Below are 27,596 nucleotides of genomic sequence, written 5' to 3'. Positions count from 1 at the left end.
CTCAGCAATATAAATGCCCAAGCAGGATCCTTTAGTTTCAAAGTGGGTTTTGGTTGGGATTGTGAAGGAGGCTGGACAGTCCGTAGGCTCAGCGGATAACAGCCAGATGCCCAGTTCATTGAAGGAGACGAGAAGTTTCTAGTTTGAGATTTGAATGGGAGTCCTGCGCTCCATGTGGCTCCCGATTAGCCCCACACCCTCTTGTGTTCTTCTCACCGGAGAGCTTGGGAACCCAACGAGCACCTCCCGGCCTGCAGAAATGGGACTTGTGCCGAAAGAGCCCCTGTCGTCTGCTTTGAAGTGAGCCGTTGCATCAGCAGCACCGTCCAGTTTTCATTCTCGTCTTCCATCTATCACACCGGACCCCCTGGCTGTGGGAAAGAGCGAACTGCAATTCGGTGCTGCTGGTTGCTCTGCCCGTGGGCTTTCTGCTCGGTGGGAAACGTGAGGAGGAAAGGGGGACACCGCCTGAAGCCTCCAGTTGTCATTGTGTGTTGAGCGCTGGTGCAGGTATACGTTACATGTGAGATCCAGGCTCGGCTCACAGAACGGGTTCCGTAGAGCTACTGTTGATAAATGTGGCCCAAGCTGAACATGTCATCTAGAGAGAAAGCAAATCTGGGCGTGGAGAAGGAAGCTCACACAGCTACTACAAAGCGTGACTCAGACCCTTGAGGTCTGAGGGTCTTGGAACTTGGCTCTTGGAACCACTTCGACCGCTCCCTAGCTGTACCACCTTGAACAAGTGACTTCGCCTCCCTGTGTCTCCATTTCTGTCTACATAAATGACGATCACCCTCCTGACCGCCTGGGGCCACTTTCGGTGCGATGGTGTGTACAAAGCCCCTGCACATACAAGGTAGATGCAGGTGTACGATCCGTGTCCACGGCACAGGGAGACGTATTTGGGAAGGTCGATTCCTTTCTCCCCCCCTCCTGCATAGTTTAAAGGTAAAAATAAGCACAGGACTTAGAACAAAATGAACGTAGGGAAGAGTTCTTAGCCTGACATCCAGCTATGAACACCCTAAAATGATGGGCAAAATATTTGGTTCGTGTTTATTTTTCTGGAAAGAGAGTCCAGATCTGCCAAGCGGGTCTCAAAGCGGTCTGCGAACATCACCCCTCCACAACCCCTCCCTGCCAAATTTAAGAACAACTGCAAAGATCATCTCCAAAGTTGAAGCTTCGCAAACGGTCATCATGTAATGGTGGCCTCGACCTTTGACAGCACTGTTTTTACCTGACAGCGACTGTGTCTTGTGTGATTTTCATCAACAAGCAGAAAATGTTAAGGCAGACGTGTCGCTGACCCACAGCCGAGGCTGGGGTCTGTGTTTTCTGTAGCAACGCTTCTCCCCCACTCCATTCGTGTCCTGGCCGCGTCTGGGTATTTATTTTCCCTTCGTTGCATTTTCAAATACATAACTATTTATCATCTTGCTGTACCGTGTGATCCCGCATGAGTCTCTCTCAAGTTCTCTTTGGAACCAGGTGTGCGTGAGCAATTCAGTGTCCAAGAATGGCACCAGAGGGCTGTTGGCCCAAAGAACTCTCCATTTTTTGGTAACATTCTGACTCTTACTTTTGTTTTTATCTTCCCTTTAGTCAGTTAAAGAGGATTCAGTCCCCGCAGGTGCAGAGGAGAATGTAAGTTATGCATTAAATGGCAGAACCATTTCATTCTCATCTTCCGCATGCTGGACCATTGGGCATTTCAGCTCTGGGGTCCTGTGTTCTTGCATTGCCCCAAGTGTCTCCCATCTGCCGTAGACTCTTTCAGCCTTTCATGTGATTAGGGACCAGTGGGGAATAACATTGGGTGAATATTTGCAATGCCTATGAAATCAGCACAAACGAAATCACAAAGTCAGAGCATGCGTTTTTATAATTTGTCATCATCCAGGGGCTGAAAGAGTCTATCACACTTAAGACCATCCTTCCATTTCCTTAAGGGGCAATGATGCTGCCCCCTGCGCTTCTTCTACCTTGATCGCTCTCTGTTTCCATGGCAACCCAGATTCTCTACTAACTGTGGGCGGTACCCAGGACAGATAGGTGCGTCAAGCATGAGAGCATCTTGCTGCACTTGATGCTAAGACTGTTGTTCTTGGGCGGGAGAACCGACTCCTTGGGTCTACACCTGGGAGACATAGGCTGGACCTCACTGTCCAAACCCTCCAGACTGTGCGTTCACGTCTAAAGGGGATGGCTCCATAGAGGCACCGCAAAAATGCAGTTTTCCAAAAACATCTTCCAGGGAGATTAATCAATTGTCCTCATGAGTCAGCAGCTTTCTGCTCTGAATGGAGTACAGTCTTGGAAAATTTTACAAGTGAGGATAAGCGAGTTCACAGCTCCTTAAGATAGAAACTGATCATTATCGTTTTGCCAAAGCAAAATATGTTTGGCTCTTTCTAGGTGTCTCTTGTTTGCTAGCCTTGGAGAGAGCTTGTGTTTTCATTTTTATTTAATTGCTGGCATTGAACTGATGTTGAAAATCCAAGTCTGTTCCAGAAATGTTGTCTGTGATGTGGGATGGAAATCAGAATGGTTGTTACAATTCTTGCTAGGAGAAAGGTCTTTCAAATCTGCTTTTTTGTTATTGTAATTGTTTTTCTTTCCCTCCCCCCTCCCTCTTCCTTCCTTCCTTCCTCCCTCCCTCCCTTCCTCCCTCCCCCCACCTCTCCTTTCTTCCTTCCTTCTTTTCTTCCTTCCTTCTCTTTCTTTCTTCCTTCCCTCTCTTTCTTTCTTCCTTTCTTCTTTCTCTTTCTTTCTTTCTGTCTTTCTTTCTTCCCCTTCTCTTATGAGTCAAACTTACGAGCTCAGCAAAGCCCAGATCTTTCATAATTCCAAAAAATTCTCATGAATTTACCAGCTATTTTCTACGGAGCCAAAGCCTCTAGTTCAGCAACCTGTGAGGAGGAACAGTGCGAGTCTTTTCCTCCATGAACTTTACATTTAAAAGCTGCAGGTTAACCCTGGGGCATCAGTTAGCATTGAGGTTCTGAGTTTTTTGGAGAGAAACTTCTTTTTGGATGTTTGTGTGCCATTACCTGTTCGAGGAACCCCGCATCAACGCAGGGTTGACCTCTGACAAAGAGGAAGTATTTCCTTTTCTAATGTGAAATTCGGAACAGAAATATAAACGTAAACTAAAGTCAAATTACTGATGCCAAAAGAGAACAGAAAAGCTGATGAAGGTATCAAAGAAAGCAAAATATTTTCTCAAGAAAATGAAGATGCATTATCAAAATGGCTTTAGGTTACTTAGCCCTCAAAAGAACATTTCTGTTTTTAAGCTCCAGCATTTCTTTGTCTGCCTGTTAGTTGGAGGGATGAGGCTAAAAGCAGTGTGTCTTGGGCCCTTTATCCCCAGACTCTGCCCCCTCTTGGACCTCAGTTTACTCATCTCTTAAATGCCCACAATGATATTACCCACCCCTTAGGGTTCTTGCAAGAATTAAGCAAACAATGCATTTAACGTGCTTGTTTCAGTGCCCAAAACACAGAAAGCATTCAGTAATTCAGGGGTCAGCAAACAGCAGCTCACAAGCCAATTCCAGCCCATCGCCGTAGGGCCCACAAGCTAAAATTGGTTTTTACATTTGGATTTTTTTTTTTAACGTTTCTTTATTATTGAGAGACAGAGAGAGACCGAACAAGAGCAAGGGAGGGGCAGAGAGAGAGGGAGACACAGAATCCGAAGCAGGGTCCAGGCTCCGAGCTGTCAGCACAGAGCCCGACGCGGGGCTCGAGCTCACAAACCACGAGATCATGACCTGAGCCGAAGTTGGACGCTTAACCGACTGAGCCACCCAGGCGCCCTGGTTTTTACATTTTGAATCATTGAAATAATTGAAAGAATAATATTTGTGGGGGGGTGGTGCATAAAAATGTCACCAACTTCACATTTTACTGTTTATGAATAAAGTTTTATTAGAATACAACCACACTCATTCATGTGCATATCACCTGTGGCTGCCTCCCCGCTTCAATGGCAGCGTAGAGTGAGTGCTCCCAGTGATCAGAGATTGTATTTCCTCGAGCAATTACACATCCCTAAGTGCCCACGTCGAGTGAAGGCATGCATGAAATAATTAGTTTAATTTCCTCCTCCCAAATAAGGGAGATGGCATTAATCAAAACAACGTACAGTTCAAAACAGAACTATTAAGTGTGATTAACCATACTATAAGAGTCTTATCTAGCGACGTCTGGCTAGAATATGGTTCGTTTTTGTTTTGTTTTGCTTTTTTAAAAACCTGTGGAAGTTTAGCACTTTTCCTAGAATGTGCTTCGGGTCCTATCAGACATAAAATCTGCTGCAGAAACTAAAGAATCATTCCTCTGTCATCTGAGAATATTTTGGCCCTTGCTTAATTCAATTAATGTGCTAGCTAATGGGGGAAAAAATCTTTCCCTCCCAATGACCTATACCATCAAGGAAATAGGTACTTCTGTTTTTTACCTCTCTTAGGAAGTAACCTCATGGTTGCAAGTGAAAGAAAACCCAACCCAATCTGGATTTGTTTTTAAAAAGGAATTTATTGGCACTCATCACTGGGAAGCAGAATTGGTTTTAAATGAGTCTTGATTCGGGGCTTTCCTGTGGCTCAGGCTTCCTGGCCTGCCTACATTTCCACCTTCCGATGTCACGTCGCCCAGTTCTGAGCAAAGGAGAGATTGGTCCGGTACAAACTCTGCCTGTCCTCGAATCTGTTCTCCTTCATGGACCTACGCGGATTCACGTGCTCTATTAATCAGCTTTGGCCAGATTTTGGTGCAAAATCGAAGCCCCATACTGCAGTGGCTTTCAATAGCAAGGATTCTTGTTTTCCTCCTCCAGGCTATGTGGCAGCTGTGGGTTCTCTGTGGCTGATCCATGTGGCTTCTTCCTGCTGAGATCTAGACTGAGAAAAACAGCCCCTTCAACAAGGGTGTGCAATTGTAGTGACCAAGGGAAGACAGTGCCGGGGGTGAACCATGCAAGGGCTCTGAGACCTTCCGCTCAGTCCGGCTTTCCATCACATCTGCTCACGGTGCATTTGCCAAAGCACGTCACACAACAACGGGCACAGATCTATAAGCGCTGTACAGGAAGCCAGAGTGAAAAATTGGGAAAATAATACATTCTGCCACATATTCCCATCCCTAAACTCATATGGCCAATGAGCTAGACCATGTGGATTGGCTTAGATCTGCTCAAGCAACTTCGACCCAGTTATGCAGTCTTACGGTTAGGGTGTATTGTTCCCCCAAAGCAAAATGGGGGTTCCATGAAGAGAACGAAGGAGAATAGTCCCTGGGTTGAAAAATAAAATCTTCGCCCAGTCTTGGTAATCAAATAATCGTGTTATAAATTAAATCAGACAGCATCTTAAAGAGATTCTAAAGTAAAAACTGTTAATATCAATATTTTTGTATTATGGGTGAAGTTTAGGTGGAAGAAATCTGTTTTGCTGTAAATCAGTCTCCAGAACTCGCAGTTCTAGTGAAAACTGTATAATCCAAATGCGAAGAGTAAGGATGGTATAATCTTTGAGGCAAAAAGTGGAAACTTGCTGAAATGTGTATTCTCTGTCTTAAATGCACTAGCCATCTTCAGGCAAAGTATAATATCCCTTAATGAAGTCAAGCCAATCCACGCTGAAGTATAGCACACATCTGATTTTCACCGCATCCATCATGCCCCAAATTAAAATGTGCAGATGCAGTTATATATTCTAAAGAAGGAGCGACTTCTTCCAAAGCCTTGGCTGGAAGGAGATCGGAAATCTATCCGGACAAAAATCAAATTCTATGTCTGTATATGCAAATTAGCTCCTCACTCAGCTCAAATCCTTCTGGATTTCCACACTGGAAATCGGTGGATTTTCCTTGGCTGCTGAAAGCCAATTTCTTGGCCTGACTTCAAAGCTAATGGGACTCTCTAGAAGTATCGCCCACGTCAGCCTTTTTTTTTTTTTTTTTTTTCACCTACCGAAATAGTTATGTTTTGAAGAATGGACTCTGGCCTAGGATTTATGAGTTGACACCACTTACCATTTGTAGAGGCCCAGCAAGAAAACCATTGGCAATCGAAAGGTTGATTGATGAGGTTACCATACAGTCTGATTATTTTATTATGTAATTTTCCCTCCAGGCCCTTACATACAAAAAAAGGAACTCGCTGCTTCAGAGACAGAATAATTCTGCACCCAGATTCAATGAGTCAGACTCTGGTCATTACCGACCTCAGGGTTATTTCCCATTTCTCCACCCTTTTCCCCATGATCTCAGGCAAGGTTGGCAACTACCATACCCACAAAGTATTTGATCATTATCAGTCTAAAACAGTACTCCCATTTTTTTTTTCAACAACAATTTGTCCAGGGGTAAGGATGTGACAACTTCTGGCCAGTGCAATGTATGCTAAGGTAGGGAATCAAAATACAGACGTTCGTTTGGAGGAAAGCTTTTGCTGGGAACTTCCTCCATTTTTTAAGACATTGGGTTGAGGATGTCATGCCTGGAACTGTGGCAGCTACTTATATATCCATGAGGTAACAAATAAAAGGGTGAAAATCCAGCATGCCAAAGATGGGAAAGCCAAAGGATAGAAGGAACCCATGTTTTTAAAGACATTGTGGAGCCATAGAACCAATCCTAGAACTTCCTACTTTCAAACTGGTTCTGTATCATTACTGGTTAAGCCATATTAGGTATTCGGTTACCGGTCCACAACTCCATCCCCATTGAAATGGCTACTTACCTGTGCTATGACTTTGGCCAAGCCGTTCAGTCATTCACATTCTTCATCTATAGGATAGGGACAATGTTATCTTACTCTGAGCTCTTTAATAATTCAATAACTATTCACTGGGGGAATATATTAAAAATACTCTGCACGATGTCAGGCATGGTAAGAGGTGGTTATTAATATCATCTCTAAAAAATGGGCATGTGCATGGCAGGTGATTCCACATTATTCAGGCCCATGAAATAAACAGCTCTCATAATAGCTCAAGTAACAGCCAGTGGTGGTAACTGAGTGCTTGTTATGTGTCAGGAACCGTTCTAAGAGCTTCACGTGCACTTCCTGGATTTAATTTTGCAGACAACTTTCTGATGTGTATACTGTCCCCATTGAGAAGATGGAAACCCCATCGTCTCAATGTCGGGATGTTGAGTAGGGACCTCTGTTTAGAGCCTCCGTAAGGGGTGAAGTCAAGACTTCGAGCCAGGAAGGCACTGCAGGCTGATCTCGTGGTCACTAGGTCAGACCGCCTGCCTGTCAGGCTCACCCCGGGACCCTTGTGGCTGAAGGTTCTTTTTCAGAAATGCAACTGAACGGAACCAGGCCCAGATATGGAAACCCATGACCACGTCTGACCACCACTCCCCGTATGTCACCTGGCTTCAATCTCATCCCGGTTTCCCAAGATGGGCCTGGGTCAGGGCAAGACAGCCCTGCAGCAGGAGAAGCCTCTTCCCAAACATCTGCTGTTTGGCTGTCCAGTGCTTTCATTCTTCCTATGTCTTAAGATGGGACAACTTGGCTTGTGTTCACCCCACCCCTGCAGCTCCTTGCTCTCTTATGGTCAATCCATGCCGATCTCCCCTGCTTTGCGTCCTTCAGACTTTCGAGTTGATGACTCCCCAGATCGATTGATGACTTCCCCGTATCTTTGTCTACAGACGGAAGATGCTCGAAGTCATGCTGATGTGTTATGAAATGGAAGGCAGGGAGAGACGGCTGTGATTCAGTTGCTATATTTCAGGCTGGTCCCTCATGCTGATTGGTTAACGGGCTTCGGTGGACAGTGCAGAAATTCAGGGTCCTTCTCAGTCTGGATCACTGGGGTCACGGGCAAACCAATGGTATATTCTGGATGAACGGAAGGAAGATGATTTCTCCACAGGCATGCTGTGTTTCTAGGAATACCTAAGTTTCCTCCCCCCAACTCCCTGACAGCAAGAACAAGATTCCGAGGAAGGGGCGGCACCTGGCACCAGCAAAGACAAACGCACAGATACCTTTGGCTCTAGAGCAACTGTCTCTGAAGCAGGGGAAGGCAAGCATGTTGTGCAAAGGGCCGGGCAGTAAATATTGCAGACTTTGCAGGCCACATGTGGTCTCTGTTGCCTACTTTTTCATCTTTTAAAAAAGCATTTTACAGCCCCTTAAAAATGTAAAATCCATTTGTAGCTCGGGGCCGTACTAAAACAGTCTCTGGGCTGGATTTGGGAGTAGCTTGCCAGCCCCTGCCCGAGGAAACCAAAAAAGAAATTATGAAGCCCTCTCAGGGCCAATTAAATCTGTTGCAGGGATCAGTGCGAAAGCAGAAACTGTTCCAGATGTGACCGGGGCACAGCACAAATGGGGTGAGGCGATGCAAAAAACGGAATTTGGAATCAGAGTGCAGGTGAATGGGATCTTCCATCCAAACCCCGTGTTGCTGGCCATCCCTTGTCCCCCATGGACATCCAGGGGGCACTGAGCTCACTAGGTACCTCGCTGGGGGCCGTAAGGAACTTGGCCAGTTTTCTTGCGAAGTTTGGTTTTCTTCTGAAAGCATGAATTTCAGTTAAGAAACAATGGCACATGACCGGCCCTGGGGTGGGGTGGGAAGTAAGTTTAGGAGGAAGCCCAGTCTGTTCAATCCAGTGTGGCTTTCACTCTATCCTTTCCGCAGAGAGGACGAATTCTCCACAGTTGCGGGTAGATGTAGGGCACGTGATGGGAGATGTCACGGTCACCGTCTCTGAGGGTGGACCCTTAAGGAAACAATTCACTCCTGATTTTTACACAGGCTAGGTGTAAGTCACCTTGATGGCAGACCAAAGAGGTGGGCCTCCTGGAAGGGAGGGGCGTTGAGCATGTGACGGACGGCAGTCCCCAAGAGGGGCTTTCTGTCGAAGCCTTGAACCTCAGGCAGGAGGAATCTCGCTACTCCCAAGTCAGTGGATTTGGCATTTTTTTAGAAGTTGGCTGTTTGACAGCACATTATATGGCGGCACCTGGGTGGCTCAGTACGTGAAACATCTGACTCTTGATTTCGGCTCAGGCCATGATCTCATGGTTCATGAGATCGAGCCCGAGTCTGGCTCTGTGCGATCAGCAAGGAGGAGCCTGCTTGATTCTCTCTCTCCTTCTCTCTCTCTCTGTCCTTCCCCTGCTGGCATTCCCTCTCTCTCTCTCTCTCTCTCTCTCTCTCTCTCTCTCTCAAAATAAATAAACATAAAAGAAAAAGAAAGCCCACTATATGACATGAGCATTACTTCTGGAAGATGTGCCTGCGTAGAAATGATCGTTGGCTCAAACCTGTAGCTACTCTGTGAAGAAGGGGTGACCAGGACCCCACTTTCTCAAGCCTCTTTTGGGGAATGTCTTTTTATTCACTGTCTTATTACCTGGCAAAATAATCCAGGTGGTGTGTGAATCACCAGTAGAGGTTGTAAAGTCCGAGGAAGTAGAATCAGCCTTACAAACGGTGGATCTCAACGAGGAAGGAGATACCACACCTGAACCCACAGAAGTAAAACTCAAAAGAGAAGACCCCAGACCACCAAGAACCTCCCTGATGGCGTTTCTCAGACAAATGGTAAGCCACCTGCTTCCAGCACAGGAAACCTGAAATACCCAGATCAGCTTCCGAGAGCGAAGGACCCGCATCGTAGGTGGGGTGAGACATAACTGTGGGTGGTGTAGACGGGATATAAGTGGAATCTGAAGTGTGCAGTGAGAAAATTCCCTTTCATCCCTCTGACTCCATCACAGAGAAAGTCTCAGTTTATTGCTAATATTCCTTAATCTTTCCTTAACTCCTGCCAACTCCCTCTTTAACAAAGACAGAGCTGGCCTTGGGTCCTGAGCTGCGGTAGCCAACCGCACCTACCTGGAAGTCAGCATTATTGTTCACTTTTAATTTAATTTATTTTTAAAGTTTCCTTCTGTGTATGGCAAATGATATTATTTTTCTCATTATGGTAATGACATGCTGTTTCCTTTGAAAATCCATATATTTACATAAAGAACATAAGGCATTGTTTAGAGGACCAGGTAATAAATAGGCCAAGTTACATGTTGACGTTAGAAAAATTCTGAAAGTGACATGTGAGTCACACAAATGTGGACAAAGCCGATTTATAAATAGTTCCAGTTATAAAGTGGCAACATAATTTCTAATAGCGAGCACGTACAACTTGTTCCGTGCTTTTAGCTTGTATAAAATGGAAAGAATGTGGGCAGACGTGTTTTGGTGTCTATGAAGTGTCATGTACATGAAATAACTAAACATCCAAGAACTTAAATAATATAATGCAACAAAACCCAACTTGGTTGGAAGACAAAAAACAAAAACCCACGTAAAAGGTCATTGGTTTAATTCTCTTTTAATGAAAAACAAGAATTTCATTATAGTGTGCCGTTATTTTCAGGAGTCTTTGGGAGTTTAATCCTTTGAGAAAGCAACTCTCTGGTTTCACAGGCTCAGCCTGTTAAGAAATTCTTTCTGGTCCACAACACGACACAACGCAACACAGCACCACACAGCACAACACAAAACCCATGCCAATGGGAGCTGAGGCATATTAAGGAGAACCCTGCTAGAAATTGTTGACAGGATTCATTTTCTCTTATCAGTGGATTCTCAGAGAGTAGGAAGTATACAGTAAGTAGCAATCAGCCTGTATGGCTGGGACTCCATGTACATTCCTCGTCATTTACTCTGCAATTTGGCGCTAAAAATGGGGATCAAGATCTGAGATTTTTCAACCAATTTTTATGCTATGTCAGGAAAGAAAAGAACATTTGGCCGGTTTCTGGCAACCCATCTACATTACAAATGGGATCCCCAAATAGCTCATCATAACATTGAGAGCGATCCAACTTTCCCATTTCTGGATGGAGTTGAGAGATACCCTCCCCCGCCTCCCCGATAGCAAAGAGCATGATTTTCTCTTCCAAATAACCGCCCTGAGACTTCTTTACTTAAAAGACAAGAAAATGCAAGAGATTCCAAATAAGGCATGAAAGACATCTAAACCACTCACTACATCCGCTCGAAACAAATCCTTAAATTCTAATGAGGTCTCACATTACTTAAATTCATCCTCCAGAGCTATCCTTTAGAGGTTTCTCGGGGATATTTTCTAGCAATACAACCTGGGTACCTCTGAACTGTTAGGGGAACAAACTGGAAACAAAAGAGTCCTTTCTAATTAATTCTCCCTAGGACAGGGATAGGAGTAGAGGAAGACACATTTTTCCCTAGCAACCCTCAGTGGATTCATAGCATCAGGTCTTATAACATCCATTGTTCTTAGTATCTACCGTGCATAGAAAGAGTTATGTCTGGAAGCCTGAACATTCTTCCCTTCTATTAATGTTTGAACTCCAAACCTTCCATGATTTGGGGGATTCTTCCTAAAAATTCCAGATATCCTAATGATTTTTGTCTTGCAGTCTGCTTTGTTTTCCTTATAACAATGTGTTATCATTGTGAATAATTCAAATACACAGAAGCCATGACTTTCCAGCTCACCACATCCCCGTCACTTCCTCTTGTCACACCCCGCCCAGCTCTCTCATTTATGTCACTGTCCCTGTCCCTGGGGGTATTTGGGGTTGCATCCCCAATGTAAAGCCACCTCGTTCTTTACAGCAACTCCACTGAATCCCATCGTCTAGATTTATCGTACTCAGATTAACCATTGCTCTCTTGATGGGCATTTGATTTGTTTCCCACTTGTGGGACTTCATTTATGTATTTATTCAGCAAATAATTGTTGAGTACCCCCTACATTCTAGACACCGGGGTACAACAGTGACCATAAATAGACGTGGCCCCTGTCCTCATAGAGAATAAGGCCTAATAAGGAAAACAGGTGTTTATTTTAATCGTAGGCCGTAGGCAGTGAGCACACACCATGTGTCTCACACACACGATCTAGGTGCTTTGCGGACCTGCATGAACATCCTTGTACACTTACCTTTATGCCTCTGTGTTATTATCCCCACGGCATGCAATCTTGGCTGTTGGCTTCAGCAATCGTTTTCAGGAAACACTTTTAGCTAACGTTTCATGACTTCCAAACTAGTCTGAAGTGCGGACTTATGCAGTAAATCCAAACCAAACCCTGCTGTAAGGACTTGACAACATCCGACTCATCACTGAGCTTCTTATTTTTTATTTTTTGAGCCAAATAAGCGAATGTGTCAAACTGATTTGCTGCCCCATGGCAATGTGACTCATGGTTGCGTATTTCTTTTAAACTAAGCGCGTTGCCCAGTTCACTTCTAAGAGATGTTTTTCTTTCCAGAAATTAACCTCTCGTAAAAATAGAAATGAAGAGAATATCATTTTTCAAATAAGTATACTTCAGGGAAAATAAATAGAGTCACATAAAGTCCTTGCACTGCATTTGACACATGTAGATATATGCCACTTCACGAAAATCCAATGGGCTCCTACAGATTTTCAAAATACCTGCAAGAAATAGCTAAGACATCTGTCATGCCCTACATAGGACAAGATCCTTATATGTATTAACTCAACTGTACGTCAAGAGATTGGGTATTTGAAGTGACAATGTATTTTTATAAAGTGAGTGGGTGGAGAACTATATTCATGCGCCCGCAAACCACATAGGCAGATGAAACCGTAAAGGTGGTAGATAGAAATACAGAGATAGAGATTTATAATTTGTCAATATTAATAACACCCTGTCCTGGAAAAGTGCTTTTCCTCCTCCAAACCATTATCACACGCTGTTTCATTTAATCCTCCTCCTGTCTCTTTCTTTAGACCATTAGTTTTGTAAGAAGCTCTTTGTTGGAATAATGTTCTCAGGTGCAGAGAAAGACTATGAGCCTTAATATTGGGCAAATGTAAGACCGAAGGGGGAGACAGCCACGCAATAATGGTCTTTTGTGGCTTACGTTCAATCTATAAATCTAGTAAAGCCTGTTGAAATGTACCCTCTGGAGGAAAAAGGGGATGGTTCGTGATGGTAATTGTAAAACAAAACAAAAACAAAAACCAAAAACAGCAGTCTCCTAGCTAAAGTTCTTGATCTCAGATTCTTCCCTGAGTATTGAACTATGAACACGGAGTTTCTCTTCAGGAAAAGGTTCTGAAAGTAGCATTTGTGTGGGCAATTCCTGTCTCCACAGCAGCTGGCATTCCTTCCTACCCTTAAAGGGGATTCTGTGGCCATTTGGCACTCTCGGTTAATAATAATAATTAATAAGAATGGCTGCTGTTTATGTATCACGTGCAGGCAGCATGGCCGGCACTATGCTAGCACATTGCTTGTGTTATCTCATTCATTGATGTAAAAACTCTGTGCAACACATCCCTGCCCCTCTGTGCTCAGAAGGGCATGAGGACTCAGAGTGTTTTAAGTGATCTGGTCAGGGTCACAGAGCCGGTAAATGGCAGAGCCAGAATTCAAACTCAGGTTTTTGTTCATTCTAAAGCTTACTCTTATACTCATGTTATTGCGGCTTCCTGTGCTCCTGGAAAATGATTTGCTGTGAGAGTAAAAGGAGGTAGAACAACCATCGCCCCGTTTTGTGATTCTCCTGGTAGTGTTTCCTGTGGAAACATCTTTCTGTGCTGGGCTTATCTGAAATTACAACAAGGAAAGAGAGGGGAGAATTGATACATGATTTGCATAAAGCTCAGATGTACGTTTTCTGAATATATTTGTCATTAGAATGAGAATTTACCTTGGCCGTGTAATTTTGTCTGATTGTCCAATTCCGTTTCAAGTGAGCATCTTGATAAAACACAAAAGTTGGACGCATAGCCTTTGTTGATTCTGGATATTTCTAGCCGGTGTAGTTCCTTAGATTTGTTCCAATGAGGCAGAGCTAGTAAACAATCTTGCTGATAGACTCACACTAAATTAAAATATCTGCCCAATTATTTTTTTTAATGTTTATTTGTTTTTTGGTTTTTTTTTTTTTTGAGAGAGAGAGAGAGAGAGAGAGATTGCGAGAGAGAGATCAATCATGAATGGGGGAGGGGCAGAGAGAGAGAGGAAGACAGAGAAGCCCAAGCAGGCTCCATACTGTCAGTGAAGAGCTGATGTGGGGCTCGAACTCATGAATGGTGAGATCATGACCTGAACTGAAGTCAAGAGTCAGACGCTTAATCAACTAAGCCACTCAGGCGCCCCATCTTCCCAATTCTTTTAAATCTCAACTTCAGTGGGATTAGAGATCCATCAAAATACACTTGTGTTCCTTTCAAAACAAATGTGAAGTGACCACCAAACATTTCTACTAGAATTTTGACTAAGTAATATATGTTGGAGATGCCTCAAATGTTCCTTAGAGTATCAAGCTATAGGAATGCATGACACGGTGAAAGAAATAAAAATGACTTTATTACTATGCAAAGCTTGGATGTCACAACCAGATTCCATCTCAACACCGCAGGCTGGATGCCCTAAGGTGCTGTACTTTGGCTCTCATGAATAAAAATAAAGCTCTGGAAGAAAGTTGCTCGGTACTGAACTAGAAAATATCCGAAATTACTTGGTGGTCTTCAAACTGTTCTTTAAAGTATTACGGGGCGCCTGGGTGGCGCAGTCGGTTAAGCGTCCGACTTCAGCCAGGTCACGATCTCGCGGTCCGTGAGTTCGAGCCCCGCGTCAGGCTCTGGGCTGATGGCTCGGAGCCTGGAGCCTGTTTCCAATTCTGTGTCTCCCTCTCTCTCTGCCCCTCCCCCGTTCATGCTCTGTCTCTCTCTGTCCCAAAAATAAATAAAAAACGTTGAAAAAAAAAATTAAAAAAAAATAAATAAATAAAGTATTAGATAGATAGTCCCTGAAAAAATGTGGGGTTCCTTTCAACAGTAGCTCTATTTTTGACAGCTGGAGAAAATGAGCGTCTGTGGTTATGGTCTTTGGACTACAAAGCCCAAAGTGAACTATTTGAATTGGTCTCTGAAAGAGGACTCAGCAAAGAGGAAAGAAGAGGGATAGAAAGAAAATGAAGGAAGGGAGGGAGGGAGGAAGGAAATTGTTCTTAACTGCTGTTATTGAAAGTACCTCAAATGGACCGAATAAGACCCTTAGTCTAAACTCACCATAGGGTCACCTTTGATTAATACAGCTTTATCTGCCTCAAAATGAGAGAAAACAGAAAAACCATAGAAAAGCTTGAGGTATTCCCTTCTTTTTTTTTTTTTTTTTTTTTTTTTTAAGAAACTGAACTTCTTTGCCACGATCTCCCTGACAGCCTGAGGGGCTGTTTTCAGGACGCTTGCCTAAGACCCACCGCTGCCAAGAAAGCTTCCTGATTCAACCCAATTTCTCCTCCAAAGGTTAGCAAGGAAAGGGATGGAAAGGAAACAGATCAAAACCTTAAGCTGGCAGGGGACCTACCAGATACCAAATTGAAGCCACTGGAGAGAAGTTACGAGTCTCTCTCAGGGAGGAAAGGTGGCACCTGGGCTGTGCCTCCCAATGTCCGTTCAGCTTTAGCTTAAAAAGCCACTCTGTGTGTTTGGCTGCCTGTCTTTGCCATTCAGAATTACCTGACCAACTAATGAGTCTGTGACTCCATATTTCAAAGGACGCCAGGGAACGTGTTTGGGCAGGAAGGGCTCCTAATGACGGCCTGAATTCTGGAGGCAAAGGAAATCCCAAAGCGGTAAAACCTTTGGATGGGGCGAGGAGGCCGACTGAACTGTTTATAGGGAGAGAAACTGTAAGCAAGAGACTCTATTTCTTTTTCTACATGTTCTCAAGCAAAACTGGCCCTTGTAGAGCAATGGAAAAGACTCAAGAGGAAGAAAAAAAACCCCACTTTCCATCTACAAGGATCTAAAGTTTATGTAGAGGACAAACAGATCTTTCTTTGCCTTTGGGTTGAACACCTTGGTGAAGCCCATGAGGTAATGTCCCTAAGAAAAGTATCTGGAACTTCCAGATCCCAGGGGTTCAGGCTGAAGAAAGATCGCTTCCATTCCTAACCAATTAAAAAGCATGCATCAAGGTTCTATGCTATGCCAAGCTCTGTAAAGGTTGTTTCTGAGGTAGGAAAGGATATGGAAATTCCCATTCTGTGTGAATTGGGACCACTGAATGAACTGTGTGAATAGGACCACTGACGGTCCTAGTGGAGACTACTGAATCAGAGCAGTACCAAGTAATATTTAAAGATGAGCATGATTGACCTCTGAGGGTGGGCACGTCCCACAGACCTCCCTATTGGAGACTCGTCAACCCGCATCTTATCCAAGCTCCTACCATTATTCTAAATTGGGGAGCTTCATAGTGGACGCTCGATACATATGAGTTCATTGAATGGTATCTCCTGCCTTATAGGGGAGGCAGTTAAGAGGGTGGAATAGAGTGATTGCCCGGAGTCACATCCTGACTCCCTAACATGCTAGTTCCATGACCCATGCTAGTTTCTCTGAGCTTCCATTTTCTTGACTGTAAAATGAGGAAAAGAACACTATTCCTCTATCTTGAGGCTCTGCATGATGAATAAATGAACCAGTGTGGGTTACTGCCTCACTGGAGCGCCTAACCCTTAGTAAGCACTCCAGGAAAAGTTAGCTTTCATAAATAACAATTTTTATTATCTTTACTAATAGGACTACCGTACCCCAGATGACAGAGGCATATAATATTAATCAATCAAAAAATTATTTGAGTGCCTTTGATGTTGTTAACTGTTCTCTGATGCAGGTATTATGGATCCTTGCCATCTGCTGGCAGAACAGCGAAGATAGTAACAGTGGGATCTGAAGTCTTCCTGTTTGCCCCCCATTGCTTAACCTGTTTCCTACACCCCCTCCCTCCAGCAGGGGAGGAGGAGATGATTAGCGATGACTTAGTGGTTTAATGTGGGGATGAAACCTGAGTCAAAATTGTTGATAAGAGCAGAGCAGTTCATTACCGGATTTCTTAGGTGCTTTATCGGGCATCGGGCACAGAGCATCACCGAGTCCATAGTTGAATCTGCAGTCCCCAGTATTGGTCGGCATTTGTCTATACCAGTTAGCTGAAAGCAGTGATGCTCACACTGAGACGTGTCTCACCTGAAGGGCTTGTCAAGTACAGGTGGCTCGGCCCCAGCCCTGAGAGTTTCTGACTCTGTAGATCTGGAGTGGTTCTCAAGAATTGGTACGTCTAACAAACTCCCAAGTGATGCTGAAAGCTGTGGTCCCAGGAACGTGCTTTTAGAGCCTTTCGCTGGGAGTCTGTTTTAAGGAGCCAAACCTATGAATTCAGCCCGTCCAGCTCTGTCACTGATGCCACAGGCCACAGGGGTCACTAAAATGGAAAAGAGGGTGTTCCACATGCCCCATGTCTCTGCTAGAGGAAAAAAACACAAGGAAACATCACCACCTATGTGTTACCAAGAAAAGCCTACCAATGGTTTAATTGTTCATTCATTCAATACATTCAGCCACCTCCTGGTTCCAATATTAGCACGCTGATCATCATTTATTTATCCCAGAATTCCCTAACCCCAGGGTTTAAGACTTATGTTGTTGTTGTGATTTGGGGAAGCCAACACTTGAATGTAATTGGACTCTGGTTGGAAGCCACGTGGAAATCACGCATCTCAGTTGGTCTAGTTGGTCTTCCAAGTGCAGAAGTTGACTCTGCATCTCAATAATGAATGACCGAGGTCAGCCATTCCAGAACTCCCCTTGCATTGTCCATGTTGCTGTGCTTGTAGTAGCTGAAAGGCCGTTGTCTGTTTGTTATTTTAGTCAGTGAAAGGGGATGAAGGGATCACCCACTCAGAAGAAATAAATGGGAAAGACTCCAGCTGTCAAGTAAGTGACCTGTCAACTCTGTTCGGTGGTGGGGTTAGCCTGCATGCTCTTACTTCTTTCTAGCCTAGTTCCCAATGCAATTCTCAACCACAAGGCGGCTCATTTACCGACTCTAGGTTGAGCGCTTGCTGTACATGAGGCACTCTCTTGGGCTCTACAGACACATGCATGAACAGGCTAGAGTTTTCAGCTATTTCTTATTTAACACTTACTTTTCCAACTCTTCTCCACAGAGCAAACCCCTTCCCATCCTTCAAGTCTTGGCCTGAATGTCCCCTCCTCAAAGAGATGTCCTATTTCCATCCATCATTGTTGTGTCTTATTCTTTTACTTCGTGGAATTTATGACACATTGTAGTAAGTCATCTGTCTATTCGTTATCTGTCTCCTCTACCCCTTTCTTTCTGTGTCTGGAGCAAGGGAGGGGCCTCTTCTATTTTTCCATCGCACTGCATGGTGCCTGGCATATAGTAGGAGCTATTTCTTTGAAAAACGAGTGAAGAAACATGGGATCGTGTGGTTTTTTCCATTATTTTCTCCACTCTAGAGAAACACAGTTAAGACATGTTTATAACTCCACATATTCATTTCTTTAAATGGGGTCATCTTATGCTCCATACCCTATTTTATAACCTGCACTCTTTCTTAACTTAAAAACACACCTCCACGAAAATCTCAACAAGTATTCTTCAACTAATTTTTGCAACACAGAGAACTGGTTAAGAGCAGAGCTGCTGGCTCAGATTGCCTGCGTTTGAACCCTGGCTTTGCTATCTTTTACCTGTGTGACTGAAAACAAATTACCAAATGTCTCCGTGCCTCAGTTTCCTCACCTATATCATGGAGCTAGGAAAAGCGCTGCCTCACGGCACTGTCATACTTAGATGAGTCAGTGCACATACAGCACCTGGAAGTCCCAGCACGGAGGACGCGATGAATGTTAGTGGCCATGCGAATCAGCACGGGCTGCCATACCAACTGTCATAGATGGAGTGGTTTAACAACGGAAATTTGTTTTCTCACAGTTTTGGAGACTGGAAAATCCAAGATCAGGATGCCAGCAATGGTTTGGTTCTTGGTGAGGAGAGCTCCTTCCTGGCTTTCTGACAGCTGCCTTCTCACTATGTCCTCACATGGTGGCTTTTATAGGGACACTAATCCTATTGATCAGGGCCCCATCCTTCTGACCCCAGTTAACCTTAATTACTTTCTTATTCCACATACTTTCACGCCGGGGGTTAGGGCTTCAGTCTAGGGAGCCATAGCAGTTGCTATTGTTTTGTTACTGTTACTTATTATGCCGCTGATAAGAAATTACCACCCTACAATATTTGTTCTTATCACACACGCAAATGGACAGCAGTGACTACCATTCATTATATTTCCATGACCATAATACTTGGATTATCCTACATATTCCAACAGGGAATATATTGCTTTTTGCTGCATTCAAATTATTTCTGTTTTTCTTTTTCAACTTCCTGCTGTGCTTGTCCCCAAACGTGTTCTCCGGACCACTGGGAACAAAAACTCCTCGAGTTAACTATCTTGGAAACACGATACATGTACTTTATTCCATATGAAAGTTTTAAACATAATTGTACATTTTTGTCTAGAATGTGAACGTGAAACAGTTATGCCGATCGTCTTGGATGCAGACTTGAGGAGACGGATGTGTGATCGTTGAGAGAATGATAAATGCTTTGTTTAATTTGGGGGATGGGAATAGACATTCTCTGTTCCCTTCAGAATTGTCCTCTCAGAGTTACGAAAAGTCTCGGGTGGTGATTCTAGGAAAAGGAGCCCAAGGCAACTCCCAGTTGAGGTGTGCCTCGGGGTCTGAATCAAACGGGATGTTCCCATGACCTTGTCCCCCAACTTCCAGCCAGTGTCACTCAGTTCTACAAGAGGATACACTCAAGATAATTCAGATGAGAATAATTTGTGTGATAAATCCTGAGACAGAGTCAAATCCCAAGCAAAGATTTTAAATCATCTACATTCAATGACGAAGCAATCATCGCACAGTTTAGATTCTTAGCTTACTCTGAATGTAAGGAACCAGCCATCTGTTATTTCCAGGAGTTAGTGTCTAAGCCATTAAAAAGAACATTTAAGCCCTAATAGCAGTGGCGTAATTATGCGGTAAATGGACCTGATCCACTGAAAGCGCCCCTCCTGAAAAAAATCAATGTCCCGTGAAAGCTATTGACGTGCGGGCACTTCTCACTCCCCACCCTGCAATGATTTGCCGAGGGAAATAGTGTAGAAACATCTGGAAGGCAAGTTGCCGGCCATCCGTTCAACCCTTTTTGGTGGAGACTTACTATGTGTCAGACGAGGTGCTGGGGATAAAGCCATGGAGGACAGAAGAGTGTTGTTCTCCAGAGCTCCCCTTCCAGCAGAGGGAGGCAGACGGAATGTTCTCAAGTGAGCCAAGAAACCCCCAAGATCAATGCAAGCATGAAGGAAACACAGCTGTGTTTTGTAAGAGAGGGGTAGATTGTCTAAACAGGGGCCACCGCCCCAGGGAGGTGACATCTGAGCTGAGACTTGACGGGAAAGAAGTGGCTGTCACGTCAAGCCCCGCAAACGTCCTGAGCAGGAATTACAGCAAACGTGAGGCCCCCGTTTTGAGAATAAGCTTGTTCACGGAAGAAGAGGAGACCGTGTGGTCGGAGCAGAAGGAACAGAGGTAAAAGGGATTAGAGACGAGGTTGGGGAGGCACAGAGACACTCCATTCAACAAACATTTGCCGAGCCCCTTGTCTGCCCCCGGCTCTCGGACCCACACGGAAAGAATCTGTCAGGAAGGATCACCGTGGACAACGTTGGGTTGGGATGACGGACTCTTCTCAGTCGGCCTGGGTACGCACCATGAGGTACGATGAGGCCACCATGAGGTACGATGTCTTCTGTGACTGCCCCACAGATGAGGAAGCTGAGAGACCCAACAATTCATTCCAGGTCACCCAGCAAGGGTGTGAAGGGACCCAGAGCCCACCGTGTGCTTTCGGCTGCAGACACTAAGCCCTTAGCCAATAAGTGGATCTTAAACCTTCTATACGACAAAAACAGTCAACGCGGTGTGCAAGTGGCTTGTGGCCTTTCTGAAGAGCATCACGGTGGGCGTTTCTGTCTCCTTGTGCAAGGGTACCTGCTCTCGGGGCTTTGTTGCCCTTGGACATCTGCGTCTTGACTTTTGCTACGACTTTGGCACATGGGGTCTGACGGAATCGCTCAGCATCTTTGGGGTGCCCTGGGTGTTTCCTTTCTCCAAGGAATCCTGCCCTCCACGGGGCTGCGACCTACGGAGCCTTTGGGGACGGGGCAATCTTCTCTCTTCTTGCTTATTTCTCAGGGCTACACTTGATACTGAGGGGGAACTTTGTCTGAGAACTTTTTAACGGGGGGACAATACGTAACTTTTACAAATCATAAGTTGTGAGCGTGTATTCCGTGTGTCCCATGCGGCCCCCGGGGGTGCTGGGGCTGTGGTTTTCTGTGAGCAGGGCTTTAAAACTTCTTTTAAATTATTTATTTATTTTTAAAATTTACATCCAAGTTAGTTAGCATGTAGTGCAACAATGATTTCAGGAGTAGATTTCTTAGTGCCCCTGACCCATTTAGCCCATCCCCCCCACACCCCCTCCAGGAACCCTCTGTTGGTTCTCCATATTTATGAGTCTCTTCTGTTCTGTCCCCCTCCCTGCTTTTATAGTGTTGTTGTTTCCCTTCCCTTAGGTTCATCTGTTTTGTCTCTTGAAGTCCTCATGAGTGAAGTCATATGATTTTTGTCTTTCTCTGACTAATTTCACTTAGCATAATACCCTCCAGTTCCATCCACATAGTTGCCAATGGCAAGATTTCCTTCTTTTTGATGGCCGAGTAATACTCCATTGTATATATATCCCACATCGTCTTTGTCCATTCACCCATCGATGGACATTTGGGCTCTTTCCATACTTTGGCTACTGTTGATGTTGCTGCTATAAACATGGGGGTTCATGTGTCCCTTGGAAACGGCACCCCTGTATCCCGAGGATAAATGCCTAGTAGTGCAATTGCTGGGTAGTAGGGTAGTTCTATTTTTAATTTTTTGAGGACCCCCCCCATTCTGTTTTCCAGAGTGGCTGCACCAGTTTGCATTCCCAGGGCCCTTAAAGCTTTGAAGTCAGTATCTCAAACTTGACATATTTTGCATTTAAAACAATTCCTTTTCAAGTTTCCATGTGAAAAATAGAAGATTTCACAGCACTAGGGCCACAATCCTGTAGAGCATCTGGCTGGGTCGGAACAGCCATTGCCCCTTTAAACAGGGCATGTGATAAGTCGCCACAATCCCCTCCAACTCCAGTTTTCTCCCCAACATCAAAGCCGGCGTTGCTCGAACTGGTGTTTTTCTTACGCTAGAAAAATAGTTCTTATGTCGCTTTCCCAACGGGGGTGTAAAGTCTCCATGTGATTATTCTTCCCCCAGGTCTCTGGCATGTTTTTATTTTATCTGTGTGGCCCCCAACTATGGGAAAAAGGCTTCTACTTCACAGATATTTTGTTATCTGTAATTTACCTAGCATTTGCTAGAATTTTGGATTTTACAGCTTCCTCCCTCGGAATTATAAGGAACCAAGCAGGATTGCAAAAATGTCTCTGTAGCATGAAAGCTGTACATTCAAAACTAAAAATAAAACGCTCCTCTTCTTTCACCACTGTTTTATAAGTGAAAGCACACTTTCACACCAGAAACCACGAGAGACGTAATCAGGAAGAAAAGAATAGGCATCACCCAGAAAAGAGTTGTAAGTGGAAGAAACACTCTTAAGCTCAAAAGGGCTTCAGGAACAGCTAGATCCAGGGACATATGTGATACCCTCAGCTTATAGACTCCTTCTCCCTCCCTCCCTCTCTCTCTCGCTCTCTCCATCTCTCAACTCTGCTTTCCTATTGGCTTCCTTTTCAAGCAGATTTTTTTCCCTAGAGATGGTGCTGGTCCTGGAAGCTACCCCTTCAAACCCAGTGGAAAGAGGGCAGACCTCTCTCTTGATTGATTTAGCAAAGCTCCGAGATTGGCTCAGTTTCTAATCTGTGTTGAGCCATTCTGAACCAATCACAGCAGCCCAATCACATGCAAGGCTCTGATATTGCCAGGCCCCAGCCACAGGGGTGGAATAAGTTTGTCTGACATGAAAGAGAGGAAAGGGAATCCTGGTTCCCCAGGGAAAACGCAAGTTGTAGTCCCAGGAGAGGGAGGAAAGAATACTGGCTGGGAAAGCATAAATTAGTGAGTGAATTATTAGGTAAACAAATAAATATCCCCTACTGTGACCTTGAACCATAATGAGGATTCCCACATTTTTTCTTAATTTTTTTTCCCATCTCGTCCAGGATGCATGAAAACATAAACACCATCCAACACTTGAACATCTCTGTTTTGACACGTTTATTCACCTGCTATGGAGACTTGTCTTGCAGCTACTAAATATGCGTTTTGTTTGAACTTGCTGTAGACATCGGACTCCGCGGAGAAGGTCATCACGCCCCCGGAGCCGGAGCCGGCAGGGGCGGGCCAGAAGGGCAAGGAGGGTTCCTCCAAAGACAAGAAGGTGGCGGCTGAGGGGAACAAACAGAAGAGCAACAAGCAGGACGCCAAAGAACCCACCCAGTGTGTGGAACCGGCCGTGGTGGAGGTGAACTCACTGCAGAACGGGGACAAGTCCCAGAAGAGACCGGAGAAGCGGCGACAGTCCCTCGGCGGCTTCTTTAAGGGCCTGGTAGGTGGATTGTGCGACTCTTCTTTCTGGGATCTTGGGCCGGAAGTGTGGTGCCCGCCTTCAAGGAGGGACTGGCTTGGACATTGGTCCCACAAATACTGACGGAGCACCTTCTGTGTGCCAGGTGCTGTGCTAGGCACGCAGAGCGAGGTGGACACAGACATCACCCACCTGCAAGGTGTGGATCGATGGGGGCGGGGGTACTGAGTGCGGGGAGAGCCAGGAGGTGAAGGGAACCTGAGCATGAGGATGTGGCCCTGCCCTGGGGTTGAAAGGAGTGTCGGGGAAGGCTTCTCAGAAGAGGTGAGCTCTAAGGTGGGGCCTCAAATTAGCCTGTGCAGGAGGAGGCAAGGGGAGGTCTGAAGGCCCAGTGCGTTCCTGCTTATGGAACAGCAGGTGCGTGGGGGTGCTGGAGAGACAGCACGGAAGTGAAGTTCAGTCTGGCTGGAAGAGAGCATAGGAGGCAGGCACGGGAGGTGATAAGGAGCACCAGGGTTGGTCTGTGGCCAAAGGGAGACCCGAAGTGTTTAAACCAGGAAACTGCTGTGAGCCCGATCTTGGGTGTTGGGGATACACAGGCGACTAAAAATTAGCTCCTTCCTTCCAGAGAGGCCTACACAGGGGTGAGCAGAGGCCAGACATTCAATAATCGATCAACCTTTGGGTTATTTGTGTCTATTCGGTTCTTCTCCGTCTCCTGCTCGAGACTGTTAGCCTTGGGAGGGCAGTGGCCATACTGTCACGGGCAGACGTGCTGTCCTCCACAGCGTGGTGGATAGAGCATAGTAGACACCCCGTAAGTGTTTGTTGAATGGATGAAGGCGTAGATGAAGTGAAATACGACGCCGGTAAATGTTTTATTATATAAGTCCTGGCAAACAAGGAGAGTCTAAGGGTCGTTAATCGAATGATAAGCGCGGTAATCAAGCATCCATTCGCAGAAGCCACAAGAGGAGTCATACCTAGACCCCGCGGGAATGTGGCTGGAGCCCATAGAGGAGGGCACGGAAATAACATTAAGAGTAGCCGTGGGGCCGGGGTTCACTGGGGTAACCTTCATGTCGTGATAGAGCTGGGGGTAGGGACATGGTCTAGGACGTGCCCGAGACCAACTGATCGCTCCTGATTGCCCTGGTCCCTGAATATCTGTAGGTATTGATGACTTCCGACAGATGGAAGCTGGAGAGTCCGATGGTTCCCCTGAGCCCAGCTTTGGTCTCCAAATATCATCTGTGGGAAGCCTGTTAGAAATGCAGCGTCTCGGGCCCCAAGTTTAAAGTCTTAAGATAAATGCCATCACATTTCCATCTGGTCTCAGTGTGTGTATAGAACCTCAATGTGAGGCAATGCCCGAAGTCAAGCTCAGGGGCTGCTTGGAAAAGGGAAGCTTGGCCCAGAGTCCCTCCGTCACCCCCAAACCTCCAGTGAAAGCTCTTCTCCAGTTCTTAAGAGGTGAAGGAGACCAACCACCAAAGGAGGGGGTGTCTGAAAGATTGATCGTGCTTTGGGTGGTTTTGCTGGAAAATTTGTCTCCATTCTCAGCTCTCGCTCCTTGGAGAGGAGTGTAAACCCTAATCGCACTTCTCTAGACATTTCCAAACCGACTACTACTTCTGCCCAAAGTTCTGGTTGAAACATTCCCTGCCAAACCACAGTGCACAGGGCGGCATAGGGCATGGGGAGGGTGCTGTTCTAGAAAGGTTCTGAGCTCACGGGCCCAGTCTTTCTTGTTGGTTTTGGTTGGTTTTTTGGGGGGGTTTCTTTTCTTTCTTTTTTCTTTGTTTTGGTCATAGGCTCATGGGGGTGTTCTCTGCATATCCCCTTACCCATGACACCCCTGGACCTGACAGGATGGCTCTCGTCCAATGGTTCTGAATCAGCGATTTTATTTGTGGGGGACGCTGGGCAACGTCAGAGACTGATTTGCTCGTCACAACTAGGAGTCAGTGCTACTGGGATGTTGTGGGCAGAGACCAGGGACCTTGCTAAATGTCCCATAGTGCACAGAACAGCCCTCCATGACAAAGAGGTATCCAGCCCAAAGTGCCAATTGTGCCACGTAGGACAGTAGAAAGGACAGAACGGTGCCGAGGAGTCTGTGCCGTGAAGACAGGCAGCTTCACTTACTCGAGTCCTAGACCTACCACTTCCTACCTAGCTGTGTGACCTTGGGCTAATCACTTAACCCCTCAGAGCCTCCGGTGTCCCTTAAGCAAAACTGAGGTGATGATTACAGCTACCATTTGAGGGTTCCCATGAGAATCAAATGCATATATGCCCTACGGGGGGCGCCTGGGTGGCTCAGTCAGTCCCACTCTCGATCTCGGCTCAGGTCATGGTCTCACAGTTGGTGGGTTTGAGCCCCGCGTTGGGCTCTGTGCTGACTGTGGGGAGCCTGCTTGGGATCCTCTCTCTCCCTCTGTCTCTGGCCCTCCCCCGCTCGTGCACTCTGTCTCTCTCAAAATAAATAAATAAACGTAAATACACACACAGACGCACACCCTACCAGATCCAGCACCTGGCACGAAGCAGGAGTTCTGTAGTAGACGCCCTCATCTCCCTGGCAAGTGTTATGGGACCTTCCGTGTGGACTGGAGCTCAACCCCCACCAAAGTGGGGACATCAGCCCACATGGCTCTCACCTTAAACCCCCCACAGGACTCCTTTCCCTGCATTCCCTTCTCCCTCCGTTCACTGCCACCTCTCTCTCTCCCTCCCCAAGACCATCCGCCCCAGTCAGTTCCCCAAGTTCACCGCCAGCCAATCCCTGCTCGCTCTGTGCCCTCCCAGCGAGGTGGTCTCTGCTCGGCGCCTTCCTTCCGCCTCCTCCAGCATGCTGCCTGAATTCTAACAGGGAGCAGCCTCCTGAGCAGTTCATGCGACGTCTGAAAAGAACTGGAAGGAAGCCTTTAGAACTCGGCAGGTGCAGCTGTTTGCAAGCATTTGGTTTTTGAGCAGAGGGACTTCGTTCACAAAGAAACCGAGAACCTTCACGCGTGTGCATGCGTGTGCATGTGGGTGTGCACACACATACGTGTGGACATAGAAACACATCTACTTGACCAACACAGAGCCCCGATTGCAGGGGGAGTGGGCTCAAGAACCCCCTAGCTGGTGGCCCCCCCCATCTCTCCCCCTGTGGGAGCCCCTGAGACACCTTTATGTAGCGCTAGAAGATTCTGTGCCGTCCCATCTGCACGTTTTACAGAGGAGGCGGTGGGGATTGGAAAGAAGGCAAGGCCTGCTCTTCGTTCCCCAGGGGCCCCTACCTGTCATCGTTGCCCGTCTCCACTGGGCACAGGCTGAACTGAGGCTTGTGACAATTAGCTCAGTTACTCCGCCCAGGGCTTGGAAAGAGCAGTGGTGCACGGGATGGAGCCTGGACGACAGGTGATCTGAGGTCCGGATTCCAAGTCCAGGTGGCCAGTCCGCTGCTACATAAGCTGGCCCTGGCTCATCTTGGAGCCGGTTTGCACATCTGTAAGACTGGTTACTAATCACTGCCCCCCTCACCGGGCTGGTGAGAGGGACCCGGTGGCAGTGGATTTGGTTCGGCTGGTTGTAAACTGTGAAGTACCGTCCTGATACACCAGGCAGGACAAAGGTGTCCTGGGGCTCTGATCGCCAAAGTCCAGAGGGGGACCGTATGTGAGCGAAGAGACCTGGGAGGGGTCTGTGGCAACTGGAAAAGCAGGTGCCCCATCTAAAAGGGGGCACGGCCACTCGGTCCCAGTCATTTATCGCCTTGCAGGTTTATGGGTCCAATATGGCAGGTCTTCTCGCTTTTCAAGAGAGAAGAACAAAAGTGCGGATTGTAATGTGAAACATTTCATTTTTATTTTTTAAAATGTTTTTTACTTAGTTTTTGAGCAAGAGAGAACACTAGTTGGGGAAGGGCAGAGAGGGGGTGGACAGAGGATCTGAAGTGGGCTCTGTGCTGAGAGCAGAGAGTCCGACGTGGGGCTCAAACTCACAAACCAGGAGATCATGACCTGAGCCAAAGTCAGACGGGCCACCGACCGAGCCACCCA

General features: G+C 46.0%; 1 protein-coding gene across 7 annotated transcripts in view; it reads left to right on the top strand.

Moving 5' to 3' along the window:
* BCAS1 (brain enriched myelin associated protein 1) overlaps positions 1-27,596 on the top strand; it is a 91,078-nt gene that overhangs the window by 59,222 nt on the left and 4,260 nt on the right. For 2 of the 7 annotated variants that reach the window (XM_086702522.1, XM_086702521.1), the window contains 4 exons: positions 1,609-1,650; positions 9,414-9,587; positions 17,730-17,795; positions 23,302-23,565. In XM_086702522.1, the coding sequence (XP_086558648.1) occupies positions 1,609-1,650; positions 9,414-9,587; positions 17,730-17,795; positions 23,302-23,565 (546 nt within the window). The remainder of the gene's footprint in view (positions 1-1,608; positions 1,651-9,413; positions 9,588-17,729; positions 17,796-23,301; positions 23,566-27,596) is intronic. The other 5 variants (XM_086702526.1, XM_086702524.1, XM_086702527.1 and 2 more) reach the window with 3 other exon arrangements.

The sequence above is a fragment of the Puma concolor genome, chromosome A3, assembly GCF_028749965.1.
Source record: "Puma concolor isolate L17-30 chromosome A3, mPumCon1.1.hap2, whole genome shotgun sequence".
NCBI lineage: Eukaryota > Metazoa > Chordata > Mammalia > Carnivora > Felidae > Puma > Puma concolor.
The sequence above is the reverse complement of the archived record's forward strand: the minus strand, read 5'-3'. Positions and strand labels throughout refer to the sequence as shown.